Genomic DNA, 23,792 nt, shown 5'->3' with positions numbered 1-23,792 from the left:
TCCCTCTAACTTTAGGCTCACTCCAGAAGATCTACTCACATTGCAGTTGGGACGTCTGTTTTAGCATCAAGAACCAAATTAGGGATGCAGTGCTCATCTTCGTTGCATCCATTCCAGAATGGGACCTATTGGGTGGAGGAGAAGGGTGGGTTTAGGCTGGGCATCCTCAATGCCTGAAGTTATGCATGACTCAAGGAAAGATTGGGAAATGTTGTCTTCCCCTCATGAAGACAAAGCAGAAATCCTAACAGAAATCCTCAATCTTGTCTATGGAGATTCTCAGTCATCCAAGTCATGGTTGTCCCAAAGGTGTTTTTTCAAAAGGCGTCTGAATTTATTGTTTTTCCTTGAAGAAGCTTTGCTTCTCACCAAAGAACTGAAGAAGGGTTTTGGATGAGAAGCTCAAGGAAAAATAAAATCCAGGCGCCTTTTGAAAAAGCACCGTTGGGACTAACAACCCATTATTAGCCAGAGAGAAAATGCCCGGTGATTCTGGACACACAGCATGGGCAACTCCCAGTGTCTGTACTACAGAGACATTCTTAATAGCCTCATCTCACCGTTACCTTACAAATATCCAGGGCACACAGTGCAATTCCACACTTCCCTGCTTTCAACTACTAACCGTGGTACAACATATAATGCCGCCAGGTTTTATGCAGCAGTGCTTAAAAATCTGGCAGATGATGACCTGGGCCATAAATTAATTTTAATGAGCATTTAGTTTTGTTATTTAAGAGTGTTTTATATTGTGATAGATTTAGCTAGCTGTATACTACCTTTTATGTTCCCCTACATCCATTTAATGTTTCTTCCCCTCCCTTTAGATTTTATAATACATATATATGAATATTTATATATGTATGCATGCACATGTATAATATTTTGATGTATCCCTTATGCTTTTTAATCCTGTGTACCCCAGCCTCATGTTGATGTGTGTTTGTGTGTATGAATGTCTGCATGTGTGTGTATGTATATATATCTATGTAGGTCTTGGCGTATTCGGGTCTTCTCCCATGTAAGGTTGAAAGTATCTTGGCGACGTTTTGACGAGGTCTTTGAAAGATACTTTCAATCTTACACGGGAGAAGACCCAAATACGCCAAGACTTACATACCTATACCAGTGAAAACCTACGAAAACAAATATGTATCTATAAGTACCACATACTGCATATATGTCTATGTCTATGTTTATGTCTATGTCTATATCTATTTGTTGCTGAAACTAATTTCTGAAGCCTGGAAACCATTTAGTTGTTTCAGATGCCTGTTCTTGGGCTGGAATTGAAGACCCAGAAAATTCCAGAACAAATTCTGCACCCTCCTTCAAGAATTCATAAATCCTTGCAAAATTTTATAATCATAGGGGGCATGTCATGTTCTAAAGTGGACTGGATTTAAAGATTGGGCCATTTACTTTCTGCAGATTTGGTTGTTTGTATTAGAACGATATAGTTTTGCGCCATGAAATGTAGAAACATGTGAAACAAGGGGGTCTCCGGCCTCATTCAACCAAATTTAGTGCATATTGATTTTTGTTATTTATTAATTTCACACAGATTTTAAACAACATTGTAAATATTCCACCAAAAAGGCTCTTTATCCTCTGCTCTCTGTTCTTTCTCATTCTACAATTCCTGGGTATCTTCCCTTCCTGACTCGTTCATCTCCAACGACTGTTCTTTATTCTGTGCGGAAGGAGGCTTTGAACCAGGCAGGTGATGGAGGCAAAAGCAATAAAGAAGCCGAACATTCCCTGCAATGGTTTTTAAATTTAACCCTCTTTAACCCTCACTCCAGGATCAGAAGGTCTTACGCACAGCAACTTTCAGTGAAGTTGGCCATCCATCATCCATCACTGGTCCAGTCTCAGGACTCTTTAGGGCATAATCGACAGAGAAAGTCACTGGCTTCACATAATCAGCTGTATCCTGAAAGAATAAAAAGAACAGGTAATCATCATTATCCTTCTGCTGAGTGTGCTCAACACACTTAATCTGGTTAGAGAACTAACTTTTGGGTTTAAATAGTGCATTGCACCATAAACTGTCTAAATGAACAGCATTTGTCTTGTTTTTATTTTGTTGTTTCTTTATTCATTTATTTTATACCACCCAAATTACAAAGCTCTGGATGGTTTATTACTTTTGTCTTTATGCCCGGTCTTTTATAATTATACAAATGCTCAAACTTTCTTATGACAATTTAAAACCACTTAAAGAGGGCTGTAAGGCACTGTGAAGCCTTATATATGTCTAAGTGCTATTGCTATTTTGTAAAAAAACATGCAGGAAATGTTTCACACAGATGGATTGAAAACAGGAACACCCACTAGGGAGTCAAAATTGGCACACCTGTCCAAAAGGGGCAGAGCTTCAGTGGTGCCTCCATGTCTACCACCTTGCAAAGCCTACTCCTCCAACACCTCCTGCCTACAGACATCCCTGAGAGGTGACAACCTTTTCTGCTCTTTTGAGACAAAAACAAAATTTGAGTGCAGTTACCCAACAAGAAAATCCCTACCAAGACATGAAAATCCATCTTGTCACAATGTGTCTGCCCGGCATGCAAGGTGGCTGCCTTGTGGGCAAGTCGCTCTCCATTTTCGTCCAGGTAGGCTCGCGGGATATATCGTCGTTCATCAATGGTGAGGTTGTAATTCAATACTGAAATAAAGAAAGATTGAGGCTAAATAATTTATTCCTCAATGTGAAATAAAATGTAGAACTAACTTGAGACCAGAACCTCAAGTTGTTTCAAATCTCATATTAATAAGGGAGAATATTTGTAGTTCAGGGTTGAAATGAGGGGTCCTTGGTGCTCTCTGAGTTTGTTTGTTTTCTTGCAGATGTTTCAGGACCTCCCTAGTTAACATCATCAGTGCTCTGTGAACATTTAATTAACTCCTTCTACAGCCCCATTCCTCTACCATTAAATGTGGTTCCAAAAACTGCCACAACTGTCTAATAAATATACTTCTTAAATAGGAAACTTACTTTAAATAAGCAAGGGATGATTAAATTGAAGCGATAGGAAGAAGTTAAGAGGGGCTTCCTTGTAATCCCTGGATTCTGGTGACAATTTCAGGCTTTTCTCCCCTTAAATGCTTCTTTCATCTCCCGGTTCCCTGCCCTGAGCGTCTGGGACAGGAATGTACCCTGAATAAAAGCCCCTTCCCTGGGGGAGCAATACAGTCACCCAACGGGGAGAACAGCCCTCCCGGGAGGGCAGCCCCTGCCACTTACCTACATGAGCTGTCTGAAAATGAGCGGAGAGAAAAATGGCAGTGAAGCAAACAAAGGCTGACAGACAGGTGGCCTCTTTCCCATTTCGAACACAGTCCTTGGTGAAGATGTTGATTTTGGAGGGCTCAAACTGGAGGGTGGCGTTGATTTGGACCACACTGCGGGACCTGATAGGGAAGAGGGAAAGGTGGCTGATATCTTGAGCCAGTCCAGGAATGCAGGAATGCAGGAATGGCAGGGGGCTCGGAGCTTTGGATTCGACAGGGGGAAATGCTTCCTTGCTGCAGCTGTTTGCTACAGTAGGGCAAGGTGGGACAAGGTGAAAATTATCCAATAGGGTCTAATGATGGCTTCTTGAGCCTCCTTAAAAAGCTATGGTACCACCCCCTCCCACAGGATCACTGCCAGAAGCCATCTGCACATCATCACTTGGGAAGCCTTCACAAGCCAGGAGGGGCATGGATCTAAAACATCAGTGCTTGCACTCATACTCCCCTAACCTCCTAATAATGGACACCTACTAACTCAGGATGTTGGTTAGGTTTTGTTCCCTTCCTCCTTGCCCCCCAGTTTCACTACGAATGAACCAGTCTTATATTTAATATGACCAACCATAATAGGACAGCACTTCCACGGGAGCCCACAGCAAGATCCACCAGCTTGTCTTCATTCATATCCAGGTTTCCATGGATGCTGCTCCCAAAATACATAAAGCCAGGAGAAAGGTCAGCAGCTGCAATTCTCTGGAAGACCAAGGGAAGAAATAGTTTTCGTTAAACATAGCTGCGCAAAAGCAATTATGCATTTTAACAAGTATGCACACCCAAATTACACCTCTGTGTACAAGGCCTGTTGCTTGAGTTCAGTTCCCAGAGTCCCTAAATGAGTGAGAGGAGATTGTCCTTGAAAAACTAGTTGGGTGTGGCCATGACAAAAAGCCAGTTGGCATCAATATAAGTTACTCTGGGGCCTCTGGTGGCTCAGACTGCTAAGACAGTCTGTTATTAACACAGCTGCTTGCAATTACTGCCAGGTTCAAGTCCCACCAGGCCCAAGGTTGACTCAGCCTTCCATCCTTTATAACAGGGGTGTCCAAACTTGGTCCCTTTAAGACTTTTGGACTTCAACTCCCAGAGTCCCTCAGCCAGCAAAGCTGGCTGAGGAACTCTGGGAGTTGAAGTCCAAAAGTCTTAAAGGGACCAAGTTTGGACACCCCTGCTTTATAAGGTAGGTAAAATGAGGACCCAGATTGTTGGGGGCAATAAGTTGACTTTGTATATAATATACAAATGGATGAAGACTATTGCTTGACATAGTGTAAGCCGCCCTGAGTCTTCGGAGAAGGGCGGGATATAAATGCAAAACAACAACAACAACAAAAAACCACAAACCTCTCCCTGCATTTAATATTTGCCTCCTCAGTTACATTCCACAGTTCTAATCTGGTAAATTACAATATGGTGGAACACAAAGGGGTTTGGGGCCTCTTGAGACTTTTGAGCCACTTGTTAGCCTTGGGTTCAAAACAGCCACTGTTGCAGACGCTTACTGATTGCCCTAGAGCAGGGGGTTGCAAATTTGGCTCTTTTAAGACTTGTGGACCTTCAACTCCCTTTCCTTAGCCAGCAAAGCCAAATTTGCAGACCCCTGCTCTAGGGCAATCAGTGTCAACTTATCCCAGCCTACTTGACAGGATTGTTGTGTGGATAAATAAGGAGAAAAGAGAAGAGGCCCACTTTAAATCTCACAAATATTCCGCAGCCGACAAATATATGTTGCTGTGGGGTGTAGTTGTGTAACGGGACAGGAATGTCCAAGGACAACTAACAATTCTGCCACTTGTTCCTCTTTGGGGCCTCTAGGCCTAGATGGATGCTGCCTCCCCACTCAGAAAAATGGATAATCCAGTCCCAGATTCCTTTGCAACGTTGTTATTTACAGGCACTAGATGGAATTCAATTAGAGCACAAGGCTGAAATGGTCTGAAGAGACTATTAGCGACGTGAAAGATTGTGCTGTGCCTGAGAGTAATGGTCTCAGGTTGGAATTAGGAAAGTTTGTTAAAGGAATTGCCGAGGCAGAAAGTTGCAGCTGTGATGAGTGCAACGAATGGTGACTGCCTAGCAACAAGAAATTTACAAGTTAGAAGGACTTGCTACAAGGATGCTAGCTAAGACATGCTAGCTAGATGTATAAACTTTGGTAACTGATATATTTATATTTATATTTATATATTTATATATATATATATATATATATATGTATTTATATTTATATATATATATATATATATATATATATATATATATATATATATATATATATGTCTTTGGTTGTTCGGGTTTTCTCCCGTGTAAAATTGGAAGTGTCTTGGCGACGTTTCGACGAAGTCTCATTCGTCATCTTCAGGCTTCAGCTTCGTGCTTCTGGGAGCAATGTGTGATCGCAGCTGTTTCTTCCTTTTAACTGCTAGTGGGGGTTTGAACTGATTGGGTGGGAGCTTGGCTGTGCTCTGATTGGATGGGGTTTTTTCTGTGCTCTGATTGGCTGGGGGTGTGTCCTGTGTTGGTGGGGGCTTGGTTGTGCTCAGTCTAGTCTGTGCTGCAGGGGGATTTGAGCTGGTGAGCTGCATAGCTGTTGTTTGGCTTTGTGGTCGTGCTACATCTTCATAGTGGGTGTCAGTCTGCTGCATGAATGGATTGGAGGGGTTTGAAATGGCTAATGTTGCAGCTGCGGTCTGGCTTCTGGTCCTTGGTCGTGCTTCATGATCAGTGTGGGTTTGGGTCTGCTTTCTGGGTGGATGTGCGGTGGTGACATCCTGTGTGGACCTTGTGAGTGTGGGTCTGGTGTCATTCCTCGTGTTAGGGACTCGTTTGTCAATAAGGCGGGTTTCCAAATGGCTGGTAGGCGGAGGTGTCATCTCGTTTGTTCATGCTGTGTGGGCGTTTTTCTATCTCAATGGCTTCTCTGATTATTCTGTTGTTAAAGTGTTCAGTTTTGGCGATAGTTCTGGTCTTTTTAAAGTCAATATCATGTCCTGTGACTTTAAAGTGTTGGACCAGGGAAGAAGTTAGTTCCTCTTTTTGAATGAGTTCTTGTGTTCTTCAATCGTGCACTTATTCTTCTGTTGGTTTGTCCAATGTATGTGGTGGGGCAGGCGGTGCATGGGATTTCATATACTCCTTGATTTTCTAACTCAATTTTGTCTTTGGGGTTTCTTAGGATGGTGGATATTTTTCTGTTTGTGCAGAATGCTGTCTTGATGTTGTGTTTGTGGAGGATCTTGCTGATTCTGTCTGTGGTGCCTTTTATATATGGGAGGAGGGCTGTGCCGTTTTCTTGTTCTCTGTCTTGGATTTTAGTGGGGGGTTCTTTTTGGATTAGCTTGGTAATCTTATTTGTTTGGAATCCATTGGATGTTAGTACATTAGTGAGAGTGTCCAGTTCGGGTTTTAGGTGTTGTTCATCAGCTAAGCATTTTGTTCTGGAGATGAGTGTCTTGGCTACGGAGTTGATCTGTGCTGGGTGGTGGTGTGAGAGTGCGTGCAGATAGCGGTTTGTGTGTGTTTTCTTCTGGTAGATGGTGTGTCCTAGGGAGCCATTGGGTTTTCTGTAGACTAAGACATCCAGGAAGGGAAGTTGGTTATTAACTTCTGTTTCCATGGTGAACTGTATTTTGGGGTGTAGGCTATTGAGGTGTGTGAGGAAGTTGTCAAGTTTTTCTTTCCCGTGTGGCCAGATTATGACCGTCTTTGGTTATTCGGGTTTTCTCCCGCGTAAAATTGGAAGTATTTATATTTATATCCCGCCCTTCTCCGAAGACTCAGGGCGGCTTACATTGTGTAAGGCAATAGTCTCATTCTATTTGTATATTTACAAAGTCAACTTATTGCCCCCCCAACAATCTGGGTCCTCATTTTACCTACCTTATAAAGGATGGAAGGCTGAGTCAACCTTGGGCCGGGCTTGAACCTGCAGTAATTGTAGGCTGCTGTGTTCTAATAACAGGCTCCTAACAGCCTGAGCTATTCTGGCCTATTCCGGCTAAACTTCTAGCTTATTATAATAGTAAAACACACATCCCTTTTGATAGGAAAGCTTATTAACATAAACATGCAATGAATGAAGAAGGAAGGTAAAATAGAAGAATCCAGTCAAAAGAAACGTGTCAAGAAACCAGTGAGTGATTCTGAGGGTATTAACTTCCTTCACCATAACGGTATAAAATTTGCCTATGGAGATTCTCCGTCATCCAGGTCACGATTGTCCCAAAGGTGCTTTTTTAGGAGGCAACTGGACTTTCTTGGTTTTTTTTCTTTTGAAGACATTTCGCTTCTCATCCAAGAAGCTTCTTCAGCTCTGACTGGATAGTGGGGAATGGAAGGACTGATACTCCTTGCAGACAGCTGGTCATTTGCATTTTTTTTAGAGAGTCGTTGAGGTCACTTGGAGGTTTATCTGTGCCCTCAGGATCACCTGAGTGGTGCAAATGGATGTGGAGCCTTTTGAGGAATTGTTGAAAGGACTGTCTTGTAGACTGGAGATAGGTGATGTCGTATCCCTCCCTCTACAGTCTGTTCAGTTTGGATACAGATGGTTACTTTGACCCCTCTCTGCCCAAAATGTGGACTTTGCTATTTGTCTTTTAAACGCAGGTGGATTGCTGAATCTTGTCCTGATGGGTTTGTTCTCCTAGGTTGTGCCATGCCTTTATGAAGAGGTTGTTTTGTTTTCCAATATACAGATCTGCACATATTTCACTGTATTGTACTGTATATACCATGTTGCTCATTTTCTGTCTGGCTGTTTTATCCTTAGGGTGGAGAAGCTTCTGCCTTAGTGTATTCTTGGGTTTAAATGTGCACGTATGTTGTGTTAGCTGAAGATCCTCCTGAGCTTTTCAGATATTCCTGCAATGTATGGAATGACAACATTGCTTTGTTTATTGTTTTCTTCTTTGTTTATTAAGGAGGAGCTCCTGCTGGGCCTCTTTTGAGATTTGATGAAGGCCCAGTTGGGATAGCCACATGTTCTGAGGGCTTCCTTGATGTGTTTTTAATTCTTTTTCTTTCCCATATTTACTGGCAGGCAGGCCTTCAGCTCGGTAGTATAGGGTTCTGATATCCCCCATTATATTTATATTGATCTCTGTGTGGGGGTTTTCTGTCAACTTCAGTGTTAAGGCTTCTGTCTTCCTTAATGTGTACTGGACAGTCCAGGAAGACCAGACTATTTTCCTTAACATCTTCTCGTAGGAACTTGAAGTATCTGTCCACAGAGTGGATGTGTTTGGTGAGGGCTTGCAATTCCTGTGTTTTAATCTTGACCCAAGTATCGTCCACATACCTATACCAATGAGTGGGTGGGATTCCTGTGAAGGAGTTTAGGGCTTTGGTTTCTGCCTCTTCCATGTACAGACCGGCCACAATGGGACACAGGTGAACCCATGGCACAGCCGTGTTTATTGTTTGTAGAAACCTTCATTGTATTTAAAATAGGTAGTGGTCAGGCAGAGTGGTCACATCAATCGGTATAACATTTGTGTTTTGTTTGGGATCTTGGTTCCTTTTGCTAGAATATTTCAATAAAAGAAATTGGAAATTCCTTTCCTCATGTTTGATGGTCTTTATTGGCTTTGGCGCCATTTTAGGAATAACAAGGAGGAAAAGCATCTTCAAACACAAACAATCTGAAGATGAGAAAGGGTCTGACAGGCTTAGGTAAGAAATATCCTGCAATCAGATGGGAAAGAGAGACTCAAGGCTTCAAAGAAGCCTGCCTCAAGGGGCACATTCATAAAGGGGACTTAAAGGGTTCCTATCTCCATTCCCAAGATTGGTTACTCTAATCTTTGACATTAAACACATTAAAGAAAATCCCTGTGAATCTGGCTTCCTTAATCCCGTCCTGTAGTTAAAGGACCTGGGAGCTCCAAGGAGAGTTTCTTTCCAGAGACTTGTCTGCAGCATACATTCATTTATGCACCAACAGAAGGGCCCTAGTAGCTGTAGGACAGCTGATAGCAAGAGACAATGACTGTCGAAGATAGACATCATTTTTTGAACTATGAATCTTTTGAACCCACACAGTACTAGCAGCTGCAGTGGTGGGAATTTTCATGTGTTGCGACTCATCTGCTGTCCTGCGGCTTTGCTGTTGTAAATGTTGTAAAACATGGTTCTTGTAGGCTAGAAGTGAGCTGCATTATGATATTTTCATATGGAAAATAGACCTTTTTGTGATTTTTTTCCTGCATGGATTCCCTGAGATCTGAAAATGAGCCTATATGTGCATTACAGTGTAGCTGCTGTGCTTCTTAGCCTCTAGTTGACTAATCCAGTTCTTTGGGGCAGTGCATTTTATTTTGCAACTTTCCAGCCAGGTAGGTGTGTTCTGCTGATACATCCAGAGCAATAAAGATTTGATTTTCAACTGTGACATGACATGAGCTGTGCAAATGTGGAAAAGTCCTCATTCCACCATCACTGCCCAGGACTGGCGGGAATATCTTGTTTGAAACATTTCATGTTCTGTAGGTCCTAAGCATGCAACATGTCCTCTGCACGCATAGAATGAGATCAGCGTGATGGCTATTTTGAATACTTGGGTTTTTGTTTTCAGGCATTTTCTTTCTTCCGGAAGTAACTACCATATGCTGGCAAAACCTGCTTGAACACTATTTGTATGACGATGCAACAACCGAAGATGTTCAGCCTTCCATCCTTTATAAGCTAGGTAAAATGAGGACCCAGATTGTTGGGGGCAATAAGCTGACTTTGTATATAATATACAAATGGATGAAGACTATTGCTTGACATAGTGTAAGCCGCCCTGAGTCTTCGGAGAAGGGCGGGGTATAAATAAAAAAAAAATCAGAGCCATTTGTTTGAACTCATCCACCTGCTTAACCAGATTACATCATGCATAAGAGGTGAACCGGGTACCAAATTATATTGCCAATGTGAGAAAATACAAATGCAGGTAGTCCTCATTTTATGACCATAACTGAGCCTGGAAGTAGTTGTTATGATTGTTAAATGGATCAAGGTGAATAGACCCGATTTTTCAGCATTTTTTGTGGTGATTGTTAAGTGAACATGGCTGAATGAATTGTCTCTATTTTTTTTCTTTTTGCTGGAAATTGAAAAAAAAACCATTAAAAACTGTAGTCACATGACTGCAGGATGCTGTGAGCAGCCATCAGAGTGAGCTGGTTACCAATCACCCAAAATGTGATCACATGACTGCAGAGGCTGCAGCTGTTATAACTTTGAAATGAGATAACAAGCAGCTTTTGGAGGGCTCCATCGTAACTTTGAATGGTTGTTAAGTGACTGTTTGCAAGTTGTGTATTGCTGGTATTTCCGTGCAGGTTTAAGGCACCAATTGTACAGTTTATTCAAAGTGCCAGGGCTGGCAGTTAGTTGAGGGGCACCAATGACCTGCAGCTTTATCCTTTTCTAACTAACCAGCTTCTAGGAAATACATGAGAAGGTCTATTGTTGTTCTGTTAAATCTCTCTAGTCCAGTCTCACATTCATCGCAATAGTCTGTCCTCTACTGCAGGGGTGAACCAGCTGAATCTAGGACTCCTTGGGCAAACCCCCTGGATCCCCACCCCAAAGTGCCCAAGGAGCCCTAGATATGAATAAAATGAATAATATGTCGCTAGAACAAAATTATTACATGCAGAGATTTTAACGATGTTAAATATACTGGATTAACTGAATGGAATTTCATTCAAGCCCAAAAGCCAATATAGACCCCAACCGTCACCCCTTCTCTGCCTTTGTCTCACAGAGAATCTGTACCTGCTTATATCTCCGGATCAGGTTTTCCCTATAACCATGGAAGATGTACAGAGCTCCCTGATGCTCATCCTCCAGAGGTGCTCCCACAACGACATCGCTGTAAGAATCCTGGTTCAAGTCAGGCACAGAGGCAATGCAGGACCCAAACCTGGAATTCTGATAGCCAGGCAAGTCCTTCAGGGCTCCATTAGGAACAAACCGGTTCTTTTAGAAGAGAAAAGATGAAAAAGCACATCTGTATATCAGTATGAAATTAACCATGAATACAATTTGTCAGAAAACTTGTTGCCCCTCAAAAAAAAAATGGAGAAAGTGAGAAATCCAGGCAGAAAATGCATTGAAATTGACATCACAGTTCAGAATGGGACAACAGCCAACTTGCCACAACAAACTTGCCACAGGACAATTCAACAAATACAAAAGTTAAATTAATTTCAACGAAACCGTGGCCATTAATAATAATTCAGAAACAAGAGTTATAATAATTTTGATGAAAAGATAGTCCCCAATAATAAAAGTAACTAAATAAAACTATTAATACAGCATTGAATTGACCCATAGCAAGTTGGCTGGAGCGACTTGTCCTAGACCCCACAGTTTGCTGAGAAGAATCCTTATTAAATGCGGTGGTTTTTCTTCTGCTGTTTGAGAAAGAACTTTCTCTTAGGGTTGGTGTTTGTTCTGCCAAGCTCTTTAGTGTTTTAGGATTTCTTTAATAAATTGTTGTATGTCACATTGATTTTTCTTTTAAAAAAAGTAATATTTCATTATTTTCCATCATTCCCTACCTTTTGTCACCTTCAGCTCACCACTCTCTATAATTTCAGGAAAGTAGCATGTCTTTTGAACCCAAAGAATCTTCATTTCCATTTCTACTGTTCTACTCTACCATTTCTACTGTTAAGTTAGTAGTTTCCCCAATATATATTTCAGGGAAAAAAGAACATCATTGTCACAGGCATACACTACAGGCCACCCATCTAACCAGAGGAAATAGATGAACCTTTTGTTAATCAGTTAGCTAAGGTATGTAGGAAGTACTCCTCAATAGTAATGGGAGATTTAACTACCCTAACATCAACTGGCAGACAAACTCTGCACCTGGTGGAAGATCAAACAGATTTATTATAAACCTAACAGACAACTTTGTCTCCCAAAAAGAGAAGAGAGCTAGAGGGTCAGCCATGCTGGATTAATTCTCACTAACAGAGATGAAATAATACAGAATAACAGAGTTGGAAGGGACCTTGGAGGTCTTCTAGTTCAAGCCCCTGTTTGGCCAGGAAACCCTACACTACTTCAGAGAAATGGTTATCCAATATCTTCTTAAAAACTACCAGTGTTGGAGCATTCACAACTTCTGGAGACAAGTTGTTCCACTGATTAATTGTTCTAATTGTCAGGAAATTTCTCCTTAGCTCTAGGTTGCTTCTCTCCTTGATTAGTTTCCACCCAATGCTTCTTGTCCTGCCTTCAGGTGCTTTGGAGAATAGTTTGACACTCTCTTCTTTGTGGCAGCCCATGAGATATTGGAACTCTGCTATCATATCACCCCTAGTCCTTCTTTTCATTAAACTAGACACGCCCAGTTCCTGCAACCGTTCTTCATATGTTTTAGCCTTCAGTCCAAGGGTGAAATCCAAATTTTTTTACTACTGGTTCTGTGGACGTGGCTTGGTGGGCATGGCAGGGGAAGGATACTGCAAAATCTCCAATCCCTATCCACTCCTGGGGGAAAGATATTGCAAAATCCCCATTTCCACCCCACTCTGGGGCCAGCCAGAGGTGGTATTTGCCAGTTCTCTGAACTACTCAAAATTTCCGCTGCCAGTTTTCCAAACTACTCAAAATTTCCGCTACCGGTTCTCCAGAACCTGTCGGAATCTGCTGGATTTCACCCCTGCTTCAGTCCCCTAATCATCTTTGTTGCTCTTCTTTGCACTCTTTCTAGAGTCTCCACATCTTTTTTACATCGTGGGAACCAAAACTGGATGCAGTGTATAATAGAAGGGGTTGAAGTTACAGGAAACTTGAGGGGGAGTGATCATGCAATATTAGAATTCAACATAATACAAGCATAAGCAATAGAATAAAGTCAAACTAGATTCTTGGACTTTAAGAGAGTTGATTTCAACTAACTTTTGAGAGTGCTTGGGATTCAGTGGTGGGTTTCTACCGGTTTGCCCCGGTTTGAGTGAACAAGTAGTGATGGGGGAGGCTCCGCCCACCTGCCTGGACATCATCATGGATGCTCTGCACATGCACAGAAGGTTCTGCACATGTGCAGAAGCGCTGCGCATGAGCAAAGCAAGCACTCACGCACTCACAGTTCTGAACCAGTACGGAAGGTAAGTGAAAACTACTACTGTTGGGAAGAATTCCATGGATGGAAATCCTTAAGGGGAAAACATCCCAAGAAGCTTGGGAAACTTTAAAAAGTGAGTTTATAAAAGCCCAATCTAGCACAATACTATTGAAGAAGAGAAATAAGAGATCCCAGAAGAAACCAGCATCGCTGCTCAAAGAACTCTCTGATAAATTGAAAGACATAAAGCACAAGTATAAAAAGTGGAAAACGGGGCACATAACTAAGACGGAATATCAGGATATAGCCTGAACCTGCAAAGATGAAGTCAGGAAAGCTAAAGCTCAAAGTGAACTCAAGCTTGCAACAAACTGTTGTGGCCCGCCAGCGGAGCTGGCAGCAGATTTGGACAGTGAAGAGGTTGGGGAGGAACATGGGCCAGTCCTGGAATCTGGGAAAGGCTCTGATAAGGGCTTTGTGATGGAGGCAGAGAGTGCCAGATGCCAGTTATCAGCTGCCTTCAGAGTCAGACATCAGTGAGGCAGACGAACAGCTGGAGCCTGTTCCCAGTGTGCGCATGCGCAGAGTTGCCAGATGAAGGGAACAGCTAAAGAACAAGGGCCGACTTGGGAGTAAGGCCACAGGTGGATGATGAATGGCCCCTCCCAGAGGGAATAAAAGAGGAGGGAAAGGAGAGTGGAGTTTTTAGGAGACAATTAGTTTGCTAATTGGTTTGTGACTCTCTGAGACTCTTTGCCAAGTTTTGAAGATATTGGCTTTGCAGCTCTCCAGGCCAAATGAGGTGTGTGACTGTAAATTCTCCCTTGAAGGACTTTGCTGGATGTGAATGAGAAGAATTCACAGTAACTTAATAAAAAGGGGTTTTTGTCGGGACAAGGAGTCTGCTTCGTGCTCTTGGGAACGCCTAGGTCAGAACACAAACATCAAACGCCATTAAAAAGCTTCTTTCATGTAAAAACACAAAAAACGTCAAAGACATGATTGATCCATCAATGGAAGAAAACGGCAAGAAGGTCATGAGCATTGGGGAGAAAGCAGACCTGCTTAATTCATTCTTTGCACCTGTCTTTATACATATGGACAAAACAGTCCAATCTATCAAAAACAGTATCATAAAAGACAGATTAGGAATGCAAGTCCAAAAAGGCAAGAAAATGACAAGAGGACATCTGTCCACTCTAGATGAGTTCAGATCACTGGGTCCAGGTGGATTACACCACAGATTTCTGAAGGAGCTGCCAGACATCCCAAATCTCAGAACCACTGAATCATTGAGTCTTTCAAAGATCCTGAAGCACCGTGGAACTACCAGAGAATTGGAAAAGAGCTGACATAGTTTCCATCTTCAAAAAAGGAGAAAAAAACACAAATCCAGGAAATTAGAGTCTTTTCAACCTGACATCAATACCTTGGAAGATTCTGGAAAAGATAAGCAATGAATCTGCAAACACCTAGAGGCAAGTGAAATTATAACAGAAGCCAACAGGGGTTTGTCAAACACAGATCATGCCAGACAAATGTTATTGCATTCTTTGACAAAGTGACTAAATTATTGGAGCAGCAAAATGCTGTCAACATGATTTACTTGGACTTCAGTAAGGCATTTTATAAAGTAGACCACAACCTAGAAAAATGTGGATTAGACAGCATCAGCACCAGATTTGAGGAATCTACCTGCCTCAGAGTTCTGCTGTCTTGGATTTATTACTTGGAGCCCTGACAAACTGGCTGATCAACCACACTCAGTGGGTAGTCCTCAATGGAATGACATCTACTGTATATGGAGGGAAGTAAGTAGTGGGGTACTCTTTACAACCTTCTGTGGCACACAAAGTAAACTAAGGTTAAAATTAAGTTAACTTATAAAGATATGTCTGTTAGATCTTGAACTGACCTGATTACACATGTGGTGTGAGAATAGGAATGTGGTGTAGTATTTAGACAACTTTTCTGGTACTGCAGAAATCAAAGCCCTATTTGAACATGAACCTCCCTATAAAAGTTCAGGTCAGACACAATTTCTCAGCACAACTTATCTTTAATAGTTGTTGTAAAGATAAATCAGTAACAATCCCCCTTGAGCTCCTTAGAGTAAGACACCGATCAGACTGTTTAGGGAAAACAACAACAACTTAAGATGGTGGCTGAGAATGTGTCTTTGAAGTCCTGTTTTTACATACACTGGACATGTGATGCAAAGTGGGGGGTTTCATGACGTTGTTTCAGCATTCCGCCCTAGAGAATTGCTTCGGACATCAGTGCAACAGGAGATAATAAATGAGATGCAAATACAGGTAGTTCTTGACTTTCAACAGTTCATTTAGTGACAGTTCAAAGTTACAGTGGCACTGAAAAATGTGACTTATGATTGTTTTTCACATTTATAACCTTTGCAGCATCCCCATGATCATGGGATCAAAATTCAGATGCTTGGCAACAGACTCATAATTATGACGGTCACAGTGTCCCAGGGACACATGATCCCCTTTTGCAACCTTCTGACAAGCACAGTCTTTGAGTAAGCCAGATTTACTTAAACAGCTAGGTTACTAACTTAGCAACTGTTCCCTTAACACTTAACAATTGTGGCAAGGAAGGTCTAATATGGGGCAAAACTCATTTAACAAGGTCTCACTTAACAACAGCTCAATAGTGGTTGTAAGTCGAGGACTACCTGTAATACACTTCTGGCTAGGTGTCTTGTTCTTCCTTATATATATATTTTTTTTGTTTACATTTATACCCCGCCCTTCTCCGAAGACTCAGGGCGGCTTACAGTGTATAAGGCAATAGTCTCATTCTATTTGTATATTTACAAAGTCAACTTATTGCCCCCCCAACAATCTGGGTCCTCATTTTACCTACACTGGACATGTGATGCAAAGTGGGGGGTTTCATGACGTTGTTTCAGCATTCCGCCCTAGAGAATTGCTTCGGACATCAGTGCAACAGGAGATAATAAATGAGATGCAAATACAGGTAGTTCTTGACTTTCAACAGTTCATTTAGTGACAGTTCAAAGTTACAGTGGCACTGAAAAATGTGACTTATGATTGTTTTTCACATTTATAACCTTTGCAGCATCCCCATGATCATGTGATCAAAATTCAGATGCTTGGCAACAGACTCATAATTATGACGGTCACAGTGTCCCAGGGACACATGATCCCCTTTTGCAACCTTCTGACAAGCACAGTCTTTGAGTAAGCCAGATTTACTTAAACAGCTAGGTTACTAACTTTGCAACTGTTCCCTTAACACTTAACAATTGTGGCAAGGAAGGTCTAATATGGGGCAAAACTCATTTAACAAGTCTCACTTAACAACAGCTCAATAGTGGTTGTAAGTCGAGGACTACCTGTAATACACTTCTGGCTAGGTGTCTTGTTCTTCCTTATATATATATATATTTTGTTTACATTTATACCCCGCCCTTCTCCGAAGACTCAGGGCAGCTTACAGTGTATAAGGCAATAGTCTCATTCTATTTGTATATTTATATACAAAGTCAACTTATTGCCCCCCCCAACAATCTGGGTCCTCATTTTACCTACCTTATAAAGGATGGAAGGCTGAGTCAACCTTGGGCCGGGCTTGAACCTGCAGTAATTGCAGGCTGCTGTGTTCTTAATAACAGGCTTTACCAGCCTGCGCTATTCACCGGCCCAATAATATTTGTGTTCATTACTCTAAACGTTTCCCCCCAATTCTTCTTTATCAATCTCCATGCCTTCAGCAAGATGTCTGTGGAGGTTCTCAGTCATCCAGGTCACGGTTGTCCCAAAGGGGCTTTTTTCAGGTGGCAACTGGGCTTTCTGGAAAATTGTGAAATGAATCTGTCTAATTCTTTCCTTGAGGAGGTGGAGCTGCGCTTTCTGCAGGATGTTTTCTGCCCTGTGTCCCAGCACTGTTGGGGATGAGTCTGTCCTGCCTGTATCTCAAACTGAAGGGCAAATGGTACCTGTAGTGTGCAATTTTTCTGGAAATCCATTTGTATTCCCGCACCATTCGAAGGGTGTTCATCCCAAAGTCTATTGCTCACCAAAAAGTCCAGTTGCCTCTTGAAAAAAAGCACCTTTGGGAATTTAGAAAGATGGAATCAATATCGTCCTATATTTTGGTTGAATATTCTAATCACCGGAAACCAGCTGCATCTGCTCAGTCGATAGTATGATCAGCTGTCATAGGAGACGAAGGTAGCAAATGCAAAAGGGCTTTTCCTGTCTTGAGGAAAATGCCCATTTGTCAACACAGGACCAAGAATTACCTCTTTTAAGCTGTAGATGTAGACTTTTCCTCTCTCTCGCCCTTCACTGAAATACATGGGAGCTCCAACCAACAGAATGTCTGTCATTCCGTTCCCATCAACATCTGCTGAACTGATTTCACTTCCAAAGTAGGCACCGATCTGAAAAAGGATACGCAAAATATATACAGAATGAAGACTGCAGAGCTGCATATTTCTGCATTTGTATATGCTTCTGAGAAATCAATGGCATCATTCTGTAATGATACTACTGGAATGAGAGGCATTTCTCAGAGGAAACCATCCATCATCTCCTTGTCTAGACATTGCTTCTGGAATACACTTCAGAGAGAAAGAGAGGGAAGGAGAGAATAACACTTTGATCCTGGAAGATTAGGGATCGTATTAACTTCTATTCTCAGTTGCTTTCCGTTGATTGATTCCCTTACTGAAAGTCCATGGCAAAAAAAACGATTAACTTAGTTTGAAAGAATTGAAGCCTATTTACATCAAGTAAATAGCACTCTGTGGATTCTTGATGAATGCCAAGATTTCTTTTATAGACAGAAATGTGTCTGTATAATAGGCAATTCAGCATTGCTTATTCATTCCATTTGGCCACTTCAGTCATTCTTGAAGTAGAAAAATTCATAATCAACTTCTTAAAGAAGACAATTCTTCTTATAATTTATAACCCGTCTAGGCATTTCTTCAGCACATTGTCTCAGACCCATGGACAAATGGCTTTGAAAAGGATAAAGTGAAAAACGGAAGGGTCAATCCTGAATCCTGAGTGCTGTTTTATTTTGGAATTGCTGTGGGGAAAACACCAACTTGAAGACAATAATATTTCTTTTATTATTATATGGTTATTGTTATAAATTAAGCAAACCAAGCATGTGCTTAGGTCTCCAAGGGCACCACAGAGTTTTTTTCCCCTCTAGCAGCAAGTAGTCCATAAGAGGCATGGTGACTCAGTGGCTAAGATGCTGAGCTTGTTGATCAGAAGGTTGGCAGTTCAGCGGTTCGAATCCCTAGTGCCGCATAACAGATTGAGCTCCCGTTACTTATCCCAGCTTCTGCCAGCCTAGCAGTTTGAAAGCATGTAAAAAATGCAAGTAGAAAAATAGGGACCGACTTTGGTGGGAAGGGAACAGCGTTCCGTGCACCTTTGGCATTGAGTCATGCTGGCCACATGACCACGGAGACGTCTTAATAATAATAATAATAATAATAATAATAATATTTTAATTTGTATACCGCCCTTCTCCCGAAGGACTCAGGGCGGTGAACAGGCAGATAAAATATAAATACACGCAATAATTTAAAAACAACCCTTAAAAAACTAATTTAAATGCCCAAAATGTTAAAAAACATACTCCCCTGTAAAATAACACAATTTTAAAAACCCATCCAATAAAAATAAAAATCAGGCTAGTCCAGCCATATGAAATAGATAAGTTTTAAGTTCGCGGCGAAAGGTCTTCAGACAGCGCTGGCTCTTCAGCTAAGAAACGGAGATGAGCACCGCCTTGCTAGAGCCAGAAACAACTAGCATGTATGTGTGGAAGAACCTTTACCTTTACCTTTGTAATTCCTTATCTTACAACAGTTATTTAGTGATTGTTCAAAGTTACAATGGCACTGAAAAAAGTGACTTCTGACTGATTTCCCCACTTATGACCATTATATGTGGTCAAAATTCAGATGCTTGGCAATTGACTCACATTTATGACAATTGCAATGTCCCGGGATTATGTGATAACCTTTTAAAACCTTCTGACAAGCAAAGTCAACGGGGGAGTCAGATTCACCTTAACAGCCACGATACTAACTTAACAACTGCAGTGATTCACTTAACAACTGTGGCAAGGAAGGTTGTAAAATGGGTCAAATTTCACTTAACAAATATTTTGCTTAGCAACATAAATTTTGGGCTCAGTTGTGGTCCTAAGTCGAGGATTACCTGTATTATGCCCTTAACTTTTTAATGCCCACACTCTTTAATCTTATAAACTGTTCTTATCTGCTATATTCAACTTTAATCTGCATTGGGGTAAAGAAACCATTTTCTTTGACATGGTGAACGATTAAAGTTTCAACGTTTGGCTCAAAGTTTTCATCAGATTATCCTATTTATTCCTCCTTATCGCATGAGAGTCTTGCTTCTCTCAAAGGGCACCATTGCTGGACTCTGCTTAGGCATCAGTTGGCTCTAATCCAGCCATGTGCCACTGCCTCCTTCTTTGCCAGCCTCACAGCTTCCTAAAGCAATGCTCAGACAAATATCCTTTACCTGCTCTCCGGTCAGTGACTGGTGGATGGTAAGGCTTCGATTTGTGTGCATTGTGAAAACAATCACTTTTCCAGTATGGTTGAATCGAGGGGCTCCTGCTACATAAATCCTGTTGAGTCTTGTGGACACTACCGAAGTGACGGTGTAGCCTACAAACACACACACACAAGAGATCATGCGGAGAGAGTCCCTTACAGCGACATATTTCCATAGCCAAAACTGATCATCATCACGGTCATAATCACATTTGAAGTCCTTTTCTTCAATATTGTACAGCCTTTCTTACTTTCTGACAACCTGCAACACAATTTCAATCCAGGATGTCCTTAGCTTATAGTTGTTTTATTAGTTTGATTCATTTATATGATCTCTTCTTAACCTACTGTTTTTTTAGATTACCACACTGGATTATCCACAGGCACTATTAAAATATCAACATGGAAGTAGTGGCCATGTAACTGAAACCCTACTCCTCTTTTCTGCAAATCATCCATAGGGCAAATGCCAAAAAGAAGTGGGGCTTTGAATGTACTATCTTGGTTTTTGCCCCCTGCCCTGTAAATGTGCTCCTTTCACATCTAGAGACTCATGGAGATGTCAGCCCTGGAGGCCATCTTTTCTTTTGGATCTTCAGGGCGGCCACATTTACTGCTGTGGGAAACTGGGAGGGGGGATTGCATGGAGTTGAAGAGATATCTAGCCATAATAAAATTATTTTCTCTGGGAGTTAAGGACATTCTGCCCTAGTCCTGGAGTGGTGTGACTGGGAGGCATCTCTGGTTGGGATGAGAGATTGATTGGACCATGTGATGGACATGTGGGTGCAAGGGAAGGGACTTCGACTTTCCGTTGGGTGGGGAAAACCCGGGAGGTTTCAGATTCAGATTTTTCCAGATGTGCCAATATGACATCTCTAATAAAATGAAACTTTGAGGAACTTCTGGCCTTAGAGTCTTCACTGGTTGGGGGTGTAACTTGGAACCCTGATAGGAGATTTACATTTAAAACAAATAGTTATCAAAAATACAATTACCAACAATATAATTATGCAATGATTTCATTAATATCCATTCATTTATAATGAAAATGTAACTCCTTTGTCTCCTTCTTCATCCCAATGACCAGGTCTTGATCCCTCTAGGCTTTTCTGACCATCCATGTAACTGTCTTCTTAAAGATTGGGAGAAAGGTGCCATCTGGATCTCCAGGGGGTGATTATTCCAGATGGTTGGCACCACAACTGAAAAATGGTGGGGTTGGTTTGGCTTTTTTGTGACTATCATGGGGGAGGCAATCCCACCATTCCTAGCCTACTGGAAAGGGTAGAACTACTTTGTAGCAGACCTGCAGGTACCCGGGCACCAAGCTGGGTCAGGCTGTTTAGGTTCAAAGCAGCTCCCTGAGATGGATCCAGAAATCTGATGACTGGTGCAGAGCCTGCAGCACCATTATACACCTATAGTGGCTCTCACTTGCCAACTACAACTTCTGGGTAATCTTCAAAGCCAGCCACAGAGAGAGCATATTGCAGTCATCTATAGAAGAATAACAAGTGTTTTGTCACTCTCTCCAGGGCTCTCTTCTCTAGGTGCACTGGCTCAAGTTAAGCAAAGATTCTCCTGGCCACAGTCGCCCTGCAGCCCGTCTAGCTGTAGCTGTGACTCCAGGTTGACCTCCAACTCAGAAAGATGTCCCTTCTGGGAGACTCCTGCCCCATCTAGAGTTCTTCCCAGAGGGGTTGGAGTTCCAGGCAGCTTCTGGACCAAGAGTTCCTCTGTTTTCATGCCATTCAGCTTTGGGTTTTTTCTCCTTGTCTGCATCTCAATAGGCTCCTTTCTAGATCCTATCAGTTTCTCTGTTATCTGGAATTCAGCAACAAATTGCTAGTTTTCTACTTTTCTCCAGTTAAAGTAATATTTTAAATACATACAATATGAAGTATCATTTAATTGTATTTTTGTGGCTGTTATAATTTGGGAAATGAATGTGGAAAGGTGGTATATAAACTCTAGCATTACATGTCTGAACTGCAGCTTTGATTAAGCTTTGCTGGTGCTAATCCAGAAGCTTATGTGGTCAATATGAGAAACTGGTGGCATTCCAGACATTGTTCTTACCAAGATAGGCCCCATGATTTTTCAGTTCATCTGGAAACTCTTGAAGGTAGGATTCTCGATGAGGAACAACTTTGCCACTGCTGGTCTCCTTGAGGACGGCACCATTCCAGTCATAGGCACCAACAGCTCCAAGCAGAATCCCATCCTATTCGTGGAATTAAAAAAAGCTGAGGGATAATGAAAGTAGATGGTCCAGGTCCATTATCTGTTGGTGTGTTCAAGAAGATTGGAAAATGCCTGGCTAAAACCCTGCAGAGTTCCTGCATGTCAACAGACTGGGCAACATTGGACTTTAGTCTGACTTGGCAATAGGCAGCTTCCTCTGTCCCCAGGATCCTAGCCATCCTCAGAAATGTATTAGATTTTTATATCCCCCAAGGTTACAAAATACAGAGACAGTTCTTTCAATTATTGTTCATTTTCAATTTCACTAGTTTCACCAGCTAGTGGATTTCGGGGCTTCGTGTTCCGTAGGTCCACAAGATGAACATAGAACATAGAATCATAGAGCTGGAAATGACCTCAGAGTTATTCTAGTCCAACCCCTGCTCATATTTTTGGACATTTGAATTCATCCTCTCTGTTTTGGGAGAAGAAAAGGGCAGACAGCCACTTCCTTGGAGGACAGTATTTTGGCATGACTACTGAAGAACCCCTCCTCATTTTCCTTAGAGAAAGCCTTGCCCGTATATGCAGCCGCATGAGGTAAAGAATCCTAAATTGCTAGAAGGTACTTTACCCTGAGGGACACGGTGGCTCAGGGGCTAGGATGTTGAGCTTGTCGATTGAAAGGTCGGCACCTTGGCAGTTCGAATCCCTAGTGCTGCCGTGTAACTCCCGTTACTTGTCCCAGCTTCTGCCAACCTAGCAGTTTCGAAAGCATGTAAAAATGCAAGTAGAAAATATAGGGACTACCTTTGGTGGGAAGGTAAGAGTGTTCCGTGCGCCTTTGGCATTGAGTCATGCCGGCCATATGACCACGGAGACGTCTTCGGACAGCGCTGGCTCTTCGGCTTTGAAACAGAGATGAGCACCACCCCCTAGAGTCGGCAACGACTAGCACATATGTGCAAGGGGAACCTTTACCTTTACCTTACCTCACTTTACCCTGTCAGACTGCAGGACACACTGAGATACCACAAGAATTGTCTAAAAATCATGATGGGTGGTTGTGATTGTGAAAAAGTTCTGCCTGGTTTTTATGTGCAGATGAATCTTTTCTTGTACCAGCACCTTGAATTTTTAACCACTTTTGGATGAGACAAACGTAACATTTCCACAAATCAAAATGTCATCAAGGAGAAGGACCGTTTGTACTGTAGCCTCTTCTGCCAATCTGCATTTGCAACTCATTTGAAAAAAAATCAGAGATATACTCAAAATAGGGATTTCCCATCAATAATTGAGATGGTCCTTCAACATCGTCTTTCCTCATGGCGGCTCCTGCACAGAGAAGGTCCCCAACCTTCCCTGATCCTGAGATGACTTTCGGGAGGAGCCTGCTAGCCATTATCCCTTGATTACCCATCCTAAAGACTTATCAGAAATAATACCAAAATTAGTTCTCCCTTGTCTGACTTATTTTGGACCAGTCATTTCTTGAAGAATTGAGCATTTAGTTAACAAAAAATAATTAAATGTTAATTAACAAATTAAATTTAAATAAACAAACCAGTGTTTTCTGAGGCCAATTAAATAGTAGAGCTGGGAATGTCCTGCCATAAGAAAATACTGTTATCCTAACTA

The 23,792-nt window shown here is 41.8% G+C and overlaps 1 protein-coding gene across 2 annotated transcripts in view; it reads right to left on the bottom strand.

Moving 5' to 3' along the window:
* The window catches only part of ITGA11 (integrin subunit alpha 11), a 127,508-nt gene that overhangs the window by 35,822 nt on the left and 67,894 nt on the right, over window positions 1–23,792 (bottom strand). The window contains exons 11-19 of one of the 2 annotated variants that reach the window (XM_058156058.1): window positions 22,047–22,191; window positions 19,930–20,078; window positions 17,655–17,795; window positions 11,062–11,265; window positions 3,863–3,993; window positions 3,251–3,417; window positions 2,529–2,671; window positions 1,826–1,936; window positions 40–125 (exon numbers count right to left, since the gene is read on the bottom strand). In XM_058156058.1, the coding sequence (XP_058012041.1) occupies window positions 40–125; window positions 1,826–1,936; window positions 2,529–2,671; window positions 3,251–3,417; window positions 3,863–3,993; window positions 11,062–11,265; window positions 17,655–17,795; window positions 19,930–20,078; window positions 22,047–22,191 (1,277 nt within the window). The remainder of the gene's footprint in view (window positions 1–39; window positions 126–1,825; window positions 1,937–2,528; window positions 2,672–3,250; window positions 3,418–3,862; window positions 3,994–11,061; window positions 11,266–17,654; window positions 17,796–19,929; window positions 20,079–22,046; window positions 22,192–23,792) is intronic. The other variant, XM_058156059.1, reaches the window with a different exon arrangement.

Source organism: Ahaetulla prasina, chromosome 13 (genome assembly GCF_028640845.1).
Source record: "Ahaetulla prasina isolate Xishuangbanna chromosome 13, ASM2864084v1, whole genome shotgun sequence".
Taxonomy (NCBI): Eukaryota; Metazoa; Chordata; class Lepidosauria; order Squamata; family Colubridae; genus Ahaetulla; species Ahaetulla prasina.
This window is presented reverse-complemented; position numbering and strand designations above follow the sequence as displayed.